The sequence below is a fragment of the Wasmannia auropunctata genome, unplaced genomic scaffold (genome assembly GCF_000956235.1).
Source record: "Wasmannia auropunctata unplaced genomic scaffold, wasmannia.A_1.0 LD335325.1, whole genome shotgun sequence".
In the NCBI taxonomy this organism is placed as follows: Eukaryota; Metazoa; Arthropoda; class Insecta; order Hymenoptera; family Formicidae; genus Wasmannia; species Wasmannia auropunctata.
Genome location: NW_012027565.1, coordinates 85,881 through 104,421, shown reverse-complemented (window position 1 = coordinate 104,421; position 18,541 = coordinate 85,881). Strand labels below are relative to the sequence as shown.

General features: G+C 36.9%; 1 protein-coding gene across 1 annotated transcript; it reads right to left on the bottom strand.

The window, feature by feature from the left end:
- Window positions 1-709: 709 nt before the first annotated feature.
- LOC105457275 (peroxidase-like) lies at window positions 710-17,805 on the bottom strand. Its single transcript, XM_011701866.1, has 7 exons — window positions 17,217-17,805; window positions 10,958-11,101; window positions 9,811-10,111; window positions 8,636-8,853; window positions 2,456-2,632; window positions 1,204-1,400; window positions 710-952 (listed from the first exon to the last, which is right to left on the bottom strand). Exons 1-7 carry the CDS (start codon window positions 17,296-17,298, stop codon window positions 710-712), a joined length of 1,362 nt encoding a protein of 453 aa, XP_011700168.1. The 5' UTR covers window positions 17,299-17,805.
- Between the last annotated feature and the right edge of the window lie 736 nt (window positions 17,806-18,541).

Sequence of the window (18,541 nt, the reverse complement as noted above, 5' to 3'; positions counted from 1 at the left end):
AAACGCTCTTCGTGACAAATATACACGGAAAGAATGATTTTGTTGAAAAGTCTAAAAATTTTGCTAAAAACAGATTTGAAAATAATTTTTTATTGAATCATCAAAATAATTTGTTGGAATGTTAAAACTAATAAGCATTGCTATAAAACGTTTTGATATTCTAGCAATCACTTTGGCTTTCGCACAAAATTATTTTGATTATTGAACAAAAATTATTTTCATATCTAGATTCAGCGAAATTGTTCTTTCCGTGTACGAATACTTATATATTACATATCTTTCGGAACCAAGCAACTTTTGTTTGAAACATTTTTGGGTGAAATGCGAATTTTTGAAGTATTTTAATCCATTATTATAAAAATGAGATATCGTGTATAAGCGCTACAGTTAATATTGAGCAATTAGTTTTTGCATGAAAAGTCATCTTTTGGTATCTCGAATCAAAATCCAAAGTATAAAATAAATCGGTGTCTGACACTTGAAATAGTTTACTTGTGAGAAAAAATTTTTGGTGACTACAATTTAAAAATTTGTGTGACTGTAATTGTATGGTAATAATTATAATTAGGTAGAAACTCTATTTTTATAGTTATTAGTTGTAATGCTTTTAATAATTATTATATTTATAATTCCATCGAAAAATATATACACTGCTGCAGTTATCAGCAAAAATGGCTATATACATTGTAGTTAAATTATGCAATCGCAATCAATTTTTTCCCCTCAAATCGGTGTAGATAAATAAATATGTAGGATTAAGATTCTCACCGGAATTGTAGCAATTCTCTCCACATTGAGACGTGAGCTCGGCATCTCCTCTTGGCAAGTACGCGTGACCGTTTCGCACGTCGACGCGAAGATGTCCACCTTCGAAAGTGCGAAGCTCGCGAGATTTCTTCATCGTCGAGCCGTAAATCGTAGAACCGTCCAGAAAGTGACTCACTTGGTTCATCTGCAAATGCAAGAATTCACATATAATTGCGGTAAAATTTTAAATTATAACTGAGCGATCTATTAAAATCAAGTTAATTTTCTTATACACTTCCTTAAAAGCAAATAACATTTTAACATCTTAATAAATTTCGCTCTCGTTGTTGTAAATATTAATAAATTAAGTAAATTTTACAACCAGTTATATATTGCTCGTCTTTGGCCGTACATGTCTTATTAAGTTTCAATTCGATATAGATGACAAGCGCCTACCTGTTCCACAGGTCCGAAAGTACACTCCGATCTCAAGACCGGCAACGACCGAACGTAATTCATGCACCGAACGTAATGCTGGCCGTAAACGGGATCGCGATCGGGCACTCGAATCGGGGAGCAATCGGGATGAACGTGACGCGGTGACAGAGTGTCTCCATCCGGCTGGCAGCAAGATATTGGTTTTCCCGTTGAGACTGTAATTAAGACATATAATCTTTTTAACGACTTTGTTACGTCAATGAGAGTTATCTTTGGAACCGACGTATATCTCTAACTGATATTTACTTCGACTGGAAGAAGCATATAAATAAATTTTTAGTGTCTGACCTCAGAGTTTACAGCTGCAAGGACGATGTAATAATTTTTCATGAGTTTACGCGTTTTTGTAAGTTACGCAATACACGGATTTGTCGACTTCCATAAGAGAGAAGAGTTACGATATTTTGTTACGAAATATATTTAATTTAATTTAGTATTGTTTGTAATATTCCTCAGTCTATCCTGATACTATAAATTATTATTAATTTATGATACTTAATTTAGTTTAATTTATTGTGTATCTACAAAGTTAACATTAGATATGTATATATATTACTTAAATACGCAAATGGTTAGGAATCAGCAATGCTGTTAATTTAAGGCCTAGAAAGATACAATATAAAAATGTTAGATATAAAACGTTTTTTGTGATAAAAATAGAAATGTTTATATATCACAGTTATATCACACTGCGAGAAAAACGTTTAATATTTGTGACTGTAATTGCATGGTAAAATAATTAGAAGTTTTATTTTATTAAAACAAAACACATTCCAATTTGTTTAATTGTAAGGCTATACCAAATCGCATATCTTTTACGTGATAAATTTAGCTTAATTTATTGCGCATCTACAAAGTTACCATTTGATATGTAAATTACATAAATTAAGTAATTACGCAAATTAGGTATCAGCTGTTAATGCTGTTAATTTAAGGCCTAGAAAGACACAATATGAGAACGTTAGGTATAAAACGTTTTTTGTGACAAAAATATAAATATTTATATATTACATTTATATGCTGCAAAAAAAACGTTTAATATCTGTGACTATAATTGCACGACAGAGAACAATTCCAAATAAAAACAGTCCAATTTGTTTAATTATAAGGCTATATCAAATCACGTATCTTTCATGTAATAAACGAGAAGTTGGTTCGTACGTTAAAATTAGTTGCTTACAAAAATTTACCCGCACAGGTAAACACTTACCCATCTTACGAACTGGGGTGTGAGCGATGTCATGAGCGATGAATTGGCTCCATTCCATCACGGCCAGTGTTCGGCTGGCGTCCGACTGATCGTTCGCGGTGGACAACGCGGTGCTCACGAGCCTCGGGTTCGGCAGCGGTTTCTTCGTTTGTCCGACACGCCTCGGTTCTTGGATGCCTGCTTCCCGAAACCGTGCATTAGATCTCTGTCGCGTCAACGACACGAAGTCGCAAAATCGGAGTAAATCGGTGCTATAGTACTTTATAATAAACAACGTGAGTGCAACTCGGTGCTCCTGCCGGCAGATAACCCGCGAGATATGTATAGGATAAATTATATAGCCATCGCGCGGGCAAAATCATGACAGAAAAACGATACGACGCGATATGATACATATATACACTGAAAAAAAAGGCCAATGGTTTTGATTGGAAATAACCGTTTAAGTCCTTTTCCGATCATTTTTCGATCGGTAAACGGATCGGATACAAAATAATCATTTCCCTTATCCAATGAAATGTGATTTCCGCGGATAAAATGTGAACGGAAAATGAGCCGCCATATGCTTATTCGGTAAAATTTTGAAGGCCAAATGGACAACTAGATCGGATTTTATACTTGAACGGATATTTTATCCGAACAATTGTAATGTTCGATCTAGTTGTCGGTTTATCCTATGAAATTTTCAAGTCAAATGTGATATCTCCCAGGAAAGCCTCCTTTTTTCACAATCAATGCTGTTATCAGTCTTCTACTTGAGTTCGAAGAAGGTGGACGTGTTCCGTTTCGGCTCGAGTATTGCATCATTTTTTTAACTCGACGACGAAACCTGCCGGATGTCTTATCCGTGCATTGTAAGCTTGGCAAAGTTTATCTCTACTTGAGGGGACCAAAGCCATTATAGAAAAAAGAAGAAGAAAGTGATCAATATATTTCCGATGAACTAGTAATCGGATATTTCTCTTGACATTCCGATCAATATATTTCCGATGAACTAGTGATCGAATTTTTGATCCGACCATGTTGCTCGTAAATATCCGTTTGCTACTTTTTAAAAGGATAATTCGATCTTTTTGAACGGAAAAAGCTTGGAAATTTTTTTCAGTGTGTATACGATTCTCCGCGACTCGCAAATCGATTCAGCTAAACAAACAGTCGTCTTCGTATAAACAATAGTCTCGTTATAATTCGTGATTACTCCGATTTTAGCGAACTCAGACGCGCGCGCGCGCGCGCGCGCATGCGCGCTCAAAATTGCTTGTACGCTTGGCAGTGCAGCACGAGAGGAAGACCGCATAATGACTAATATATTAGCTGCATAAATATTCTGTTCTAGCTAGATAGAAATAGGCAAGTGCAGTCGCCGGCTGAGCTAATCTCGAGATCCTATAAATTGCGCCTATATACACAACCTGCCTTTGTTCCACGCGATAAATTCAGGGAACGATCAGCGAGGAGACAATTTCACTTCCGCGCGCGTCGCTGGAATGAATATGTAAACAGGAATTATCATCTCGCTATCACGGGGGGGGGGGAGAGGGGAGGCCCATATCCTGCGGAAGGACAGGTAATTTCTCCTCGTTCCTGATCGGTCCCTGAAGAATCCCTAATAAAGTGGCGTCTACAATACTTAAGACTTAAGATTTAAGCTTTAAGGCGTTAATTCGTGATGTTATTTCCGTTCGTAAGGCGTTCCCGTCTTTTACTTCAGCCTTAACTTGAATCCTCAAGCGAATTGACGAAATTTCAATTCTAACGGCTAAAAATTTATACGCTTAAAGTTGCGCGATATAAAAACCAATCATCGCACTGCCTTTCCATTATTGCCTTTTCTTGCATCTGCTTTCCGACTCTGGATGTTTAATCGTTAAAGCTTAAAGTTATAATCTTACAACGTTTATTTATTGTAGACACTACGATGTGTGTAACTTACGAAGACTTAAGTCTTAATTTGCTTACGGTTTAAGATTTAAAGCTTAAATCTCAAGTCTTAAGTTTCATTGTAGAACGGGCTTAAGTCCTCGTGCTGCAATGCGAGACTGCTATATATATATATATACAAGCGGGTGTATATACCGCGCCTCGACTACCACATATCGACTTCAACGTTCTGATGCGTTATCGAACGACGTGCCGTTTGTTGCGTCGCTGCAGATTAAACCGTTCAGCGGAGAGGCGCGATAAGTGTAAACTGCACAACCACGAAATATATAACGACTCGGATAATATACAATCGACGCCCCGGCGATGTCGACGTTATTGTACGGCCGCTCGAGTCGAAAACGCTCGCAGAAACGTATCCCCGCGAAACTTATTTACAATAGTATAGATGATCGATGAAGGCGTTTCGAACGAGCGAACCGATCAGCTGGGAGGAGAGGCTCCGAATGTAACTTAGTTAGCTTTAAATGTATATAGTGAAGAAATGCACTGCGACACTGCGGCAGAAGCGTCGATAATTTCTAAAAGCCATTTCGGTGAGTCTACTGTTAAGACCAAAAAGATTAGTATATTATATGTGATTATGACACTTCTACTTTTGCACGGAAATTATGTGTCACACACACACACACAATTGCGTTGCACATCTGTGAAATGTTGAATATTACGATTGGAACTCTTATATTAAGTTCAACTGGATATAAGCGCACTCCCAAGCCGTGTCCCCTCGTTCGGGTGTACCTTCGCCCGCGAGCCCGCGCGTTCAGTTATAACGCTTCAAATTGAACAGAAAAAACAACTCGAACTAGTGTTACATAATAAATATGAATACATTATTAGGTATATCCGAATTAGTTTACATACACATTCTACTGCTGGATAGAGAATCTCCCGACCGGAGGGGGGGGTCACCCTATTGTAGGCAGTATTATATTCACTGCAGCTACACTCAGGCATTTTATGCTCTATGTGCCTTATCGCACAACAACTGTAATGCAAATCACAGAATATAATTTGTTAAGCCAATCGACGAACGTTTATCCATTAGCGCCCAAGGATCAAGTGTATATATAAGCGTGTATATATCACTTCTGTGTGTGTTACGTATACACATATATGTATACACGTAGATGTATGTATAATAGCGCGACACACGCACACACACACACACACACGCACGCACGCACAAAACACACACATACACACGCACAAATATACACACGCAAAGAACGATTTTGTTGAAAGGTCTAAAAATTTTGCTGAAATACAGATCTGAAAATAATTTTTGTTCAATAATCAAAATAATTTGTTGGAAAGTTAAAAATGATAGGCATTGCTATATAAAACGTTTTGATATTCTATAGCAATTATTTTGACTTTCCAACAAAATTATTTTGATTATTAAACAGAAATTATTTTCTGATCTGGATCTAGCAAAATTGTTCTTTCCGTGCAGATACACACATAGAAATATACAACATACATGCACACAATACACAACATTCATACACACAAATACAGAACACCCACACACACACGCACGCACGCACGCACGCACATACACACAACACAAATACACATATATGTGTGAATATGTATTACAGAGTAGTCGTGATAAGTGGGATAGATGGGTTGGTAGGTTGAGGTTGTTGATTGACGGACATCCAAGAGACGCCGTTCTGCTCGGATATAAAACAAGAAACGGCGACCTCTAATCAAACTTCAGACGATATCGGACTCAAAAGAATAGGGGAGAAAAAAGCCTGCGCTGACGCAAATCGCGCAAGTGATAACCTCTTTCCTAAATTACACATTTTCCACGAGTCCCTCTCTAACAAATTAGTACGTCATTCCGAGCGAACTTTAACATTTGAAAATATTTATATCGCTGTTTATATATTAGAACTCCGCGCGATAGTGTTACAAAAAATATCGATTATCTTTGATGTTTTTGCTTCTTATAAGCGCTGAAACAGCATTTATGATGTTATGTTTCTACAATTGTACACATAATATTCGTAAAACGTCGAATTCTCTCATCTATACCTGGTGTCTTTATTAAAATATATTTCATCTCATACACTTGTATTCTCGATTTTAATGTTTTAGTGACAAGTGAATTCGTCATTTTATCCTATAGTTTTTTTAATACTACGTTAGAGACAGAATTATAAGAGAGATACAGAGAAATAATTATAAAATCCCTGACTACTATAATGATCAGCATTTAACTCTAGAATACAAATTGATTACGGTTGATTGTGATGTGTTACTGCAATTCTCAATCACATCCGGCTAAGTTTTTTTATGTTGTATAAACATACATTAAAAATTTAAACATTTAATATATAATAAATTAATTTTGAATTGTAACGATAATTAACATATAATGTTATTTTTTTATTATATAAATGTATAATTAAAAATCGTATTGATCCGTATTTCTAGAATTAAAGTATGTTTATGTTAACATAAAACGCTTAACCGTGAATCCTGAATGACCTAGGATGCTACACACGAAAGGAACGATTTTGCTGAAAGATAAAAAAAGTCTGAAAATAATTTTTGTTAGAGCACCGTCAAAATAATAAAATTTTGTTCGAAAGTCAAACTGATTGCCATGGAATATTAAAATTTTTTACAGCAATGCTTATTATTTTCGAATTTTCGACAAAATATTTTGATGGTGCTATAACAAAATTTATTTTCAGATTTTTTTTTATCTTCCAGCAAAATCATTCTCTCCGTGTATCTAAAGTAAATTCACTATATCTCGAAAAGGTGTGTGAAAACGCAGAAGCTAGTGATGGCACATCAACACGAGATCAGGCATTTACGTAACGCTAGGAAAGGCAACGTGCAATTGTTTTAGCGAGGCTCTTTTCGTTGCGCTTAATAACGAGATGCTCGAGAATTTCGCGAGTCCCGCGGTAAGAGGATACTGCAAGTAATGCCGGAATCCTTATCTGACCCAAGGTTGGAAAACGTGAACCACGCACGCATCTCGCCCCTTATCTGCGCTCAGCTGAATCGCAGTATGACACATACGTTATACACATTATCATTCGACTGTGACTAGTCCGAGCCGATAATGCCGTCATTACCGGCCATGCGAGTGTTTTCATTTCTATACCTCTTTTAAAAACGAAAAGTCCGCGCGTGACTAAACCGTTCGAACTTTTATCGTATGCACGACGATATCGTTTTACACGATGACGCATTCCCATCGCTACGTCCTCTTGATACACACACACACACACACACACACACACACACACACACACACACACACACACACACACACACACACACACACACACACACACACACACACACACACACACACACACACACACACACACACGTGGTATATCTAATAAATATGCAGTCGCGACAAACATTGCGCATAAAATAACATTCTCAGCTAGCACTGGCTGTCGCGAGAGACACACGCGATAAATATTCACAGTCCGCGTAATTAAGATAAAAATCACTATATCCTCCTCTAACACGATCGCAATCCCGCAGTATTTTCTACATTGTGCATTATGACATGCTGTCATCATTTCCTGACACTTTTGCCTCGAAAAAAAAACTCACACGTGTTTACAGTTTACTTCATCTAAAGAAGAATCTCGTTTCGTTTGAAATTCTAACTCTGTTTTACGGAGGAGGAAATAATCCCCTCCGGTAAAATCCCGAGGGTAGGAGGGATGGGCGATGGGGGGGGGGGGATGGAAAATTGAGGGAGACAAAGGAAAGCGCCAAACGTTCAGAGGCTGCAAATAATTGTACGATTATTATTTCATACAGGCTTAACAGACAAAGACTTTACGAAGAAGAAGAACGGAGAGACGCGCGTTTCTTTTTTTTTTTGTCAACAAATCGCTCTCTCGACCACGAAATTTCTTCCCGCGTGCAAAGAAGTTTTCGAAGGGAAGAAAAGGGGAGGATTGATTCGCGCGCGGGGGCTGCTCACGATATCCGCGAGGGTCGAAAGTATATATAGGTATATATATATATAAATATAGATAAGACGCGCGGTCACAGCGATTGTTTTCCTATATAATTATCACACATCAGAGCGACGTACGGCCGGGATGCGATTCAAGCCTGGACGAGGTGATGAAAATCGATCGCGATGCCATATCGCGAGCTAAATGCAGTTGACAAACTCGTGTGTGGGGCTAGAGAGAGAAAGGGGGTGGGTGGCGCGATCACGCAGCGGGCGACACTTACCGTCGAAGTATTGGGAGAACAGCACACGGGTGTACGCGGTCATCGCGCTGCCCCAGCTCGGATTCTCGATGTTGTTGCAGGTGCCGTCGATGCTGCGGTACCGGGATGTCCCGTCGCATTCTATGCTGTGCGCCGCGGCACAGGATTCACCGAGCGGGGTGCCCCGCAGGCCCAGCGTCGATATGTAGCGAGCACAGTCGTTTTTGTCCAGGCCGAATCTATATACGGGACAATCAGTGGGATCAGCTGATGTCGGATTGAATGTCAGCTCTTGAGCGAAGAGCTCTGCACGGATTCTCGAAAATTAACAGCCACTCTATAAGTAGCAAGCTGCACGGAAAGTACGATTTTGCTGGAAGGACTAAAAATTTTGCTGCAGACACACAGATCTGAAAATAATCCCTGTTGGACCATCAAAATAATTTTGTTGGAAAGTCAAACTGATTGCTGGGATATCAAAACGTTTTACAGTAATGCTTATCATTTTTCAGTTTCCAACAAAATTATTTTGATGGTCCGATAGAATTATTTTCAGATCCAAATTTTTTGACCTTCCAGCAAAATCGTTCTTTCCGTGTGACATTAATTGTTGTCTAAAAAAACGTTGACATCAAAATGACGACGAATAACATCTCAGCAAACATCAAGTTACATGTTGTAATTTTATTTTCCCATTCAAGAAATATAACACATGCGTTATATTATAATTATATCGTTGAGTGAGAAGTTACAACTGACAAGTACGTTTTATGTAACTTAATGTTTGCTGGGATTAGACAACATAATAGCAACAGATTAATGTCGTGAATTATTAATATTGTAATAAAGTAATATTACAGTAATATATTATAAGATCAATTCACACACGAAAAGAACGATTTTGTTGAAAGGTCTAAAAATTTTGCTAAATATAGATCTGAAAATAATTTTTTGTTGAAATGTTAAATCTGATATCCATCATGCTATAGAATGTTTTGATATTCCAGCAATCATTTTGACTTTCGCACAAAATTATTTCGATTATTGAATAAAAATTATTTTCAGATCTGGATTTAGCAAAATTAATTCTTTCCGTGCACAAGATATTAAATTTAAATGGTTAATAATTAAGGGAGATAGTTCGAATTGACAAAAGAATAAAACTGAAAAGCGCGGCTATCCGTGAAAAAACGCACCTTCGGCAGTTCTGTTCCACGAGATACGACGAGGCCTTCGTCGCCACGATAGCGTTGATGCTCCTGTCGAAAGCATCCGCGGAAGGATAGGAATTCCAGAATTGCTTCTCGGCTGGGCTTCGTGCCTCGAGCTCGACCCCGGCGTTCGCTATATTATTCTCGAGGGTGCTCATGCGGCCGATCAACGTTTGCGCGAACTCGATCGAGTTGTTCATAGTCGCTCCGTCGATCCTGGGAAATCTTCGGTTTTGAAAACGACCGGTGTCTACGATGGCTTCGGAGCCGTAATTAGATGGCAGTCCTGAAAGCGCATCTTCAAAAATATTTCGAAATAATAAATGAAGATGCATAATTTAAGTAACTGAGTTAAAGAACGCGATGGTATGTAAAAATATTCTTTGATTGAACTTTCGTGAATCTATGTTTTCGTGCCGAAATAAACCAGTCAATTCAGCATACCTGGACCGTTTCCAAATATTGCTAAATCGACGCGAAACCAAGGAAGGAGACGAAATTGTGTTGAAATTGTATAAATTTATTTCTTCGAAAACAATGCATTTCTGCAAAACGGTGTAACATGTGACGCAACATTTAAAACAACAATTTAACGCGGTATTAATCTCCAAGATTTTTCCGAAGTCTTCGTGGAATCGTTTATAGAAGTTACACTAAAGTAATCTTACAATTATAGCGAGAATTATTTAGGTACAAAAAATTAGCTAAAACGGATAAGTGATTACAGTAAGCACTGCGATATCACATATGTTTTGTATTTATACACATATGTTTTCAATATAAATAATAGAGACAGAAATTATATCTGAACTATTTGTCAAATTTAGCAAGAAAAAGTTCCTCTATGACGTTAATTAATCAGTCCAGACTCTAATCCAGACTCCAATCATATTTCTGGTTATGAGACCTATATTTTTTTTTATATATTCTTAGAATATTACTGCTATAAATTCGTACGTATGACAATTTTTCAACAAATACAAAAAAAAACAGCGATATAATTTAAGTGTAATATTTATAAATCTAGCTGAAAAACAGCGAAACATTTCCGGCCTGAGTGCTCGGCCATCCATATTTTACGCCGCTTGAAATTTATACCGCTCCGTAAATCCGAGCGGTATTAGACACTTACCGGTGTAACTGGCAAGATAATTCTGCAGAGACTCGGGCAGCTTGTAGGTGCCGATCGAATGGGAGTGACCCAGAAGTCCCATCGTCTGCAGGGACACCCAGAGGATCGCCAGAGTGGCAACGGAGCCCGCCATGACGCCGCCGGCTGCACAAAACCGAATGAACTGACTTAATGTATAAGATCGCCGAGACGCGCTCTCCTTGCATCCCAATACGTGACTCACGCAACGATCGCTCCGCGGTAACTTGCATGCATGCGCGGCGCAAGGAGAGCGACGTGCGACTCTCTCGTCGACGCGAATGAAAATGTTGTATTAATATCGCGCGGCCCGTCCCGAAAGGATGTCACCACACCTCGCTCTTGGCACCCGTCCCGTTAACAATGCCAGATATATATGTACACACATGTGCATGAGTGATCGTTGATCAATGCTAAGTAAAAGATACTCCATCATTGTTTTACTACGTAAAGAAACAGAAGTTTTACTATGGAAAGAACGTTTTGCTGAAATATCTTAAAGATAAATACAGTCAAACCTCTATAACGATAACTCGAACCTCTATAACTCAAAAACTACTCGAATTTTTTCTTTTAAAAGTCATTAATTATAATCGAAAAATTATAAACTCTCGTACAAAGTTTCTGTAAGTCAAATTTTTATGTTAATTCTGTTTTACTCAAACTTTGGTAAATCTAAATTTATAATTCGAAGATTTCTTTATTTCGCTTGAAATTCGAGTTATTGAGGTTCGACTAATAGCTAATAATAGCTAGATACAGATCTGAAAATAATTTTGTTGGACCGTCCAAGTAATTATGCAGAAGCTTAAACATTGATGATGAAGCTGCAAAAAGTTTTGTCATTCTGGCAACTAGCTTCAGCTAGAAATGAATAATATGTACACTGCAAATCCAAGTGTGTGTACTGTAGCCATTTTTTACGCATTTATACGCATGCTATATTTTTACACATTTTATCTATGTTTTACACAATTAAATGCATATTTTTACACGCTAAATTTTACAATAATATGTATAAGCGTGTAAAAAATATGCATTTAACTGTGTAAAACACAGATAAAATGTGTAAAAATATAACACGCGTATAAATGCGTAAAAAGTGACTACAGATTTGCACACTTGGCAGTATAGCTAATAGTTAGATACAAATCTGAAAATAATTTTATTGGATCGTCCAAATAATTATGTAAAAGCTTAAACATTGATGCTGCAAAAAGTTTTGTCATTCTAGTAACCAACTTCAGATATTAATAATAGCTAGATACAGATCTAAAAATAATTTTGTTGGACCGTCCAAATAAATATGTAAAATGATTAAACATTGATGATGATGCGCAAAAAATTTTGTCATTCTAGCAACCAGCTTCAGCTAGCAATTAATAACAGCTAATAATAGCTAGACACAAATCTAAAAATAATGTTGCTAGACAATCGAAATAATTATGTAAAATGCTTAAACATTGATGATAATGCTGCAAAAAATTTTGTCATTCTAGTAACCAACTTCAGCTAGAAATTAATAATAGCTAATGCCTAATAATAGCTAGATACAAATCTGAAAATAATTTAGTTGGAAACCGTCGAAATAATTATGTAGAATGCTTAAACATTGATGATAATGCTGCCAAAATATTTTAACATTCTAGCAACCAGTTTCATCGTCCCACACAATTATTTTAATGATTTAACAAAATTATTTTAAAATCTAATTTAAACTTCTAAATTAAATTTTAATTTTAATTTTATTTTATTTTAATTTAAACTTTAATTCTAAATTAAATTTTTAGATACTTTAACAAACCCGTTCTTTCCGCGTACAAATTTGTTGTCATACAATACATTATCATATTTTCATTGCACATCGTCAAATGTGCTCGATAATCAGACCTTGATTCTTATCTGACCTTGACATTAAACGTGATTTTTGTATCATTCGAAAAAATTAAAGATAATAAAAAAAAATAGGATTCCATGGGAGAGAATCCTTAATATCATTAAATTTATTAAATAATTTTACATAATAAACAAATGTTCATTTTCAGTTCAAATTCAGTTTTTAATTTGAATCCTCTAACCATCCGATATAATCATATTGGTTTCGTCTAACGCATTTACAGACACGCGCCCACGTATACGTGTATCTGATATCAAAATAGATTTCTATTTTCTTATTCGTAAGGTAAAAATATCCCTCGTATCTTCACTGAAATGTTAAGGTTCTTATAAGAAAATACCATTATTATTTATACTTCAAAGAGGTTTCTGCCAAGTTTATATAATCGAAATGCTGCTCTATCGATCTGTACCGATTTAATGAAATTTACTGAAGAAAATTGCCGAAAATTAGACATAAAAGAAAACATTCTACAGATTGTATAGAAAATATTCTTCGGGTGTGTCGTGTAGTGTGCTTCTCGAGACATTAAATTATGCAATACGATGCAAAATCGTACAGGAATCAGCTGACCTCGTTGAACTCGTAACGAAGCACATTAGCATCTCCCATTGCATCCAATAACGATGACACTATATCAAATAAAAATGTGAATGTTTTCGAAGACGGCACGCAAATCTTATATAGATTTCAAAAATATGCGTAATTTCAGTGAAGAATTACAGATACGAAGAAATAGAAATATATATTACTCGTCGGATGGCAGTGCAGCCAAGTTTTGGGCAATCAACTGACATGCATTAAAATGTACGAATGGTTACATTTTGCTTCCGCGCCGAGCAGCAAATTCTTTAAATTGATGTTCCTCCGCGACCTTCGCGCTAGTACTCCCGGTTATTTATAGACCGCGTTTTAGCGGGACTATCAGCGAAATATGCTATGTGCTGTTTGTGTGTGTGTGTGTGCTCGTGTGTGTGCAGTTCGTACTTCGTATCCGTATCTCGTTAATGTGGTAAACACGCACCCGGCGCGGTTGTTCACGCGCATCACACATGGCCAGATACAGCTAGCTCTATTCGTTATCACGTTGATGCTGCGTTTGCTTACAGGCGCACGTAGCGTTTTGACGGGACAATAAAACTTTAAGATTTTCACTTGCTGAGTATCAGAAGTCGAAATCAAATTAACGATTAATATTAATGTTTCATTGATAAATTTCTGAAATTTTTTTAAGACAATTTTAATTATACGATAATATTATAATTCTCTATATATTTTTTTGTACATATATAAACTGGAATAATCCAAAGGTAATGTTTAAATCCCTCACTCGATGGATGCGATCGTTGGATGTTTGAGAGAATTAATGCACGGAAAGATTAAAGATTTTGCTGAAAGATCTAAAATTTTGCTGAATACAGATCTAAAAATAAATTTTGTTGAACCAACAGAAAAATTATGTTGAAATATCAAAAAATTTTGACATTCTAGCAACTTGTAGTTTCCAGTATAATTTTTTTAGTGGTCCAACAAAATTTCAGATCTTTTTGTTCTTTCCATGAGTCTAATTTCTATAGAAGGTAATTTAGGGAACGAAACTTTGCTTTCAGACAAAAGTATCTTGCGGTATTTTTTAGTTCGGAGCTTAATCCGAGTGCTTCCAAGTGAGAATCTGAATAACTTTTAAATGATAGAAAGCGTTTGGGTGAGAAATCCGAACGCACCTTTGAAAGAGAGCTGAAAGAGAAAAAAAATAAAGTAACGACGAGCGCAAAAATTACTCCCTAGAGATTAAAAAATAATTTCTCCTGATGTAAACGTATAAAGAGCATTATATGCACTAATTTTATTAAGCAATATTAATTTGAACTAGACCATGTAAGTGAATAACTGCACAAATAAATTTGAAAGCGCCTTTTCGGCCGGTCACGTCTGGATCTTGGTGTCTAATAAATTCTATATGAATTTTTAAATCTATTATTCATTATTAAATTTCTGATAATATTCATTAAATTATGTACTATTGCGATTTTAAGCTCGTTGGCTTTTGATTCTATTGATAGACAGTTGAAATGTGCTTCTCACAGTTATTTAATCCTGGCACGCACGGCTTTTTCCGACTTTTTCTTATTGTTCCGAACTTAGAAGCGATTGTACCGAAGAAATCTTACTTTTATATTATAAAATTCGCGAGAAATATTATTATATAAAAATAACTTAATTCGACAATTTTATGCAATAATTATTATTACAACTTACTCGCGTACGTGATGTGATTACTTGTAAGGGACTCGTCGACAAACTGCCGCTGCGGTCGAAGAGTCCTTTATTTATATCGACAAAATAGAGACGTCAAATTCTTAGGACTAATGAATCATTGGAAAAACTCGTCGCTATGTAAGATAGCAAACTCAATGACTTTTTTACCTTATAATATTATTCTAACCTTAGATAAACATATACACGTACTACATTATTATCTTAAAAAGAATAGACGGACCACTTGCCTATACTTTTAAGATAACAACATTTATATTCGTCTAAGAGGTCCATTTTCAACAATATTTTTACAATACGGTCCGTTACTGCGTCCGTATACGTGACATGTATGCAAGTCGTAGTTACCTGACGCGCGACATCATCCGTACAGTATAGGTCTTTTCTATACACGTGTCTATACCGCGAGCGGCGCAAATCAGCGTGATTACAAATGCAAGACGTCCACTCACGAGACACGTGAACAGCAATGATGGCGTCGCTAATATTAGCATACTGTAGTAAACAGATTCCAGCTAGCTCACTATGGAATGACTAAAATAAAAAAGTGATCGCGTTTTCTCTAGATTTTCTTCAGATATATGTGTTTTACGATATGTGATTTACGGCGCGTGACGCGAATTCGTTATTACGCGATCGTTATAATCCAATAAGGTATACGTATACTTATTTATCGTATAACCTGGTGCACCACACGTGGATCTGAGGGATCCAGTCTTTTCATCGGGGCCGGTCTCACCAACGCCGATTAAGTTGATCGATTACATTTAAGAGTAGCTAGCTGCTAAATTAAAAATTTATCATCTCTAAGCTATAATTCCTTATTATCTTAATTTCTTATCATCTCTATATAGGCCTATAGAAATTATAGCTTATTGTTAGAGATGGTGAATTTTTAATTCAACCACCCAGCAAACACAGATTATAACTACAATATTGCAGTAACAATGTAATATTTCTGCAATATAGCTGGAATATTACAATGTTGCTGCAATATTAAAGTTATAATCTTTGTGTTTGCTAGATAATTTATTATTATCCACACTATATCTTTTTTTTACCATCAATAGATTAAGAATTAAGACAGATTTTGAAGTTTTGCTGCTGTTGGCAATTTTTCATGACATCGGCTTTTTAGAAATTACATTAATCAGAATTGGTGACGACCGACCTGTAATGCTCAGGAAAATTATTATCATTGCATTGTATTCTGTTGCATACAACAGAAGAGATAAAATATTTGTGTTATTATCCTATCCCTCACTCCCACCCCCACCCTCCCGATTAAATGAGGTACCCCACACCCAGAAAATTCAAAAGTCTCCGTCCCTTCTGCGTTTAAAATAAAGCACTTGGGAAAAGAACGCTGAAAACGTAGTCAGCGACGGTGATCTACATTTACTGAAATGGTATCTCGAGAACTCGAGACATCCTGACCCGGCGACACTACTAACGTTCCTTATCCGATAGGTTACACGCAGAAAACGGATTAGGAAATGAAGCTAAAATATAGTTATGGCAGCTAAGGTGTGTCGTTAAAATAGGGACAGCAAATGTCGTTGCTGCCGAAGTTCAATTTATTAGTTATTAAAATGTAGGTGCTACAGCAAAAAATGTTTGCTGCTAAAATCAAATAATATTTAGCTGAACCTACTATGCTATTTTATCTTGATAATAGAGATTAATATTATTTACAGTATATAGCTCATATACAGCAAAATATAAATGCGCTGTAGATGTGCATATGACAGTGCCAAATTGCAAAAACAATTACAAATCAAATTTTCACGCGTAACTGTTAACTTAACTCTGTGTGCTGAATGTGTGCATGATAAGACATTTAGATACGCGTACCATTTTTTTAGCCGCCTGTACTAATAATATGCTTTTAATTTCAGTTAATAACATTTTTTGCCACAGTAAATGTTTTTTATCTGTAATAGCCAGAACCTAGCACTATAAGGCGGTAGCATTTTATTAGCTAAGTTTGATTCAGCTATTGAAATTTAGCTACTCAAGTCACTTTTTTGCGTGTACTTGCGAAGTGCATGATTGACAAATGTTTACCGGACACATGATCCATGGGCTTTTCTAATCCGTGCATCGCGTAGACCCAACGATTGTTGTCGACTGGTGCGATGAGAAACATCCTCCGCGGTGCGGCCTGCAGATATAACGGCGAGAGACGGCAGTATCTTTCTTGATTCACGAATCAATTAACGATCGCCAGTCGCACGATCATTCGCGCGCGCAGCTCTGTTCTATTTCATCAATTTTCGCGAATTTACCGGCGGATACGAAATTGCGAAACTCGCGACAGTCGCGACGATCGCGTCACTTAACAGTTCGTTAGCACACCTGGCCGTCACAGGTGTGTTCGCGAGGAGAGACCGACAAAGACGCACTTCGACGACGGCGATGTACAACGCGACGGAGTTTCGCGAATACACAGAGATTCCCCTCTCACCATTTCCTCCTCCTGATTCGCTCGCTCGCCGGAGAGCGCGCCTTTCTGCTATCTCATTCATTCATTTATCCAAGCGCCTCTGTCTCACTCCCTCTTTTATCTCAGGGTCGGCGTGAATCGATCTGCGAATTGGAGTATTGACCAGAACTAATAACACACTCGACTATCCGAATACTTGAATACGCTGCCTCGACGTGTGCGAGTAATACCCGGGTATCCGGATATTACTCGAGTATTAACTGTACTATCTAGGTAATAAGGATAATCCATATATTTCGGAAAACATATCACCAAAAATAAAAGTCAGTAATAGATTTAAATCACGCAAATCTAATAATTTTTGACGATGGACTAATAATTTAGCCGGATGGATATGCAGATGATTGTACGCATTATAAAATTTCAAATATTCAAATTCAATATTCAACCATCTCTCTCTAGAGATACTTCCGTCAATAAAATGGGCATTTAAATGATTCAATTTGAATATTTGAATGAAGTTTTGTATTGCGGACGAGCACCTGCGCGTCCATCGGGGCAGCTGATTAATCAATTGTTCAAAATGATTTAAATGATTTAAATCTTTTATCTGACTTTTATTTTTGGGCGACAAAGATCCCAGTCCTGATACATCCTAGATACGTTACTGAAGATCCACAAACATATTGCCCATCTTACTTCCTCTCGCGCTTTTCCATATACCGTACTCGTTTCCTCATACACTTAAATCCGCTCAATTCTCTCTCTCTCTCTCTCTCTCTCTCTCTCTTGATCACGTGCACACGTTACGCACATTGATTCCTCAAAGGTTTCTCCATCTCACTCGCACCTTCGCTCTTTCCATTCATTTCGCTTTGCACGATGACTCGTTCACGTTTCCATTGGCTCGCTGCCTCCCTACCCAAGAGCGAGTCACCTTATTTAA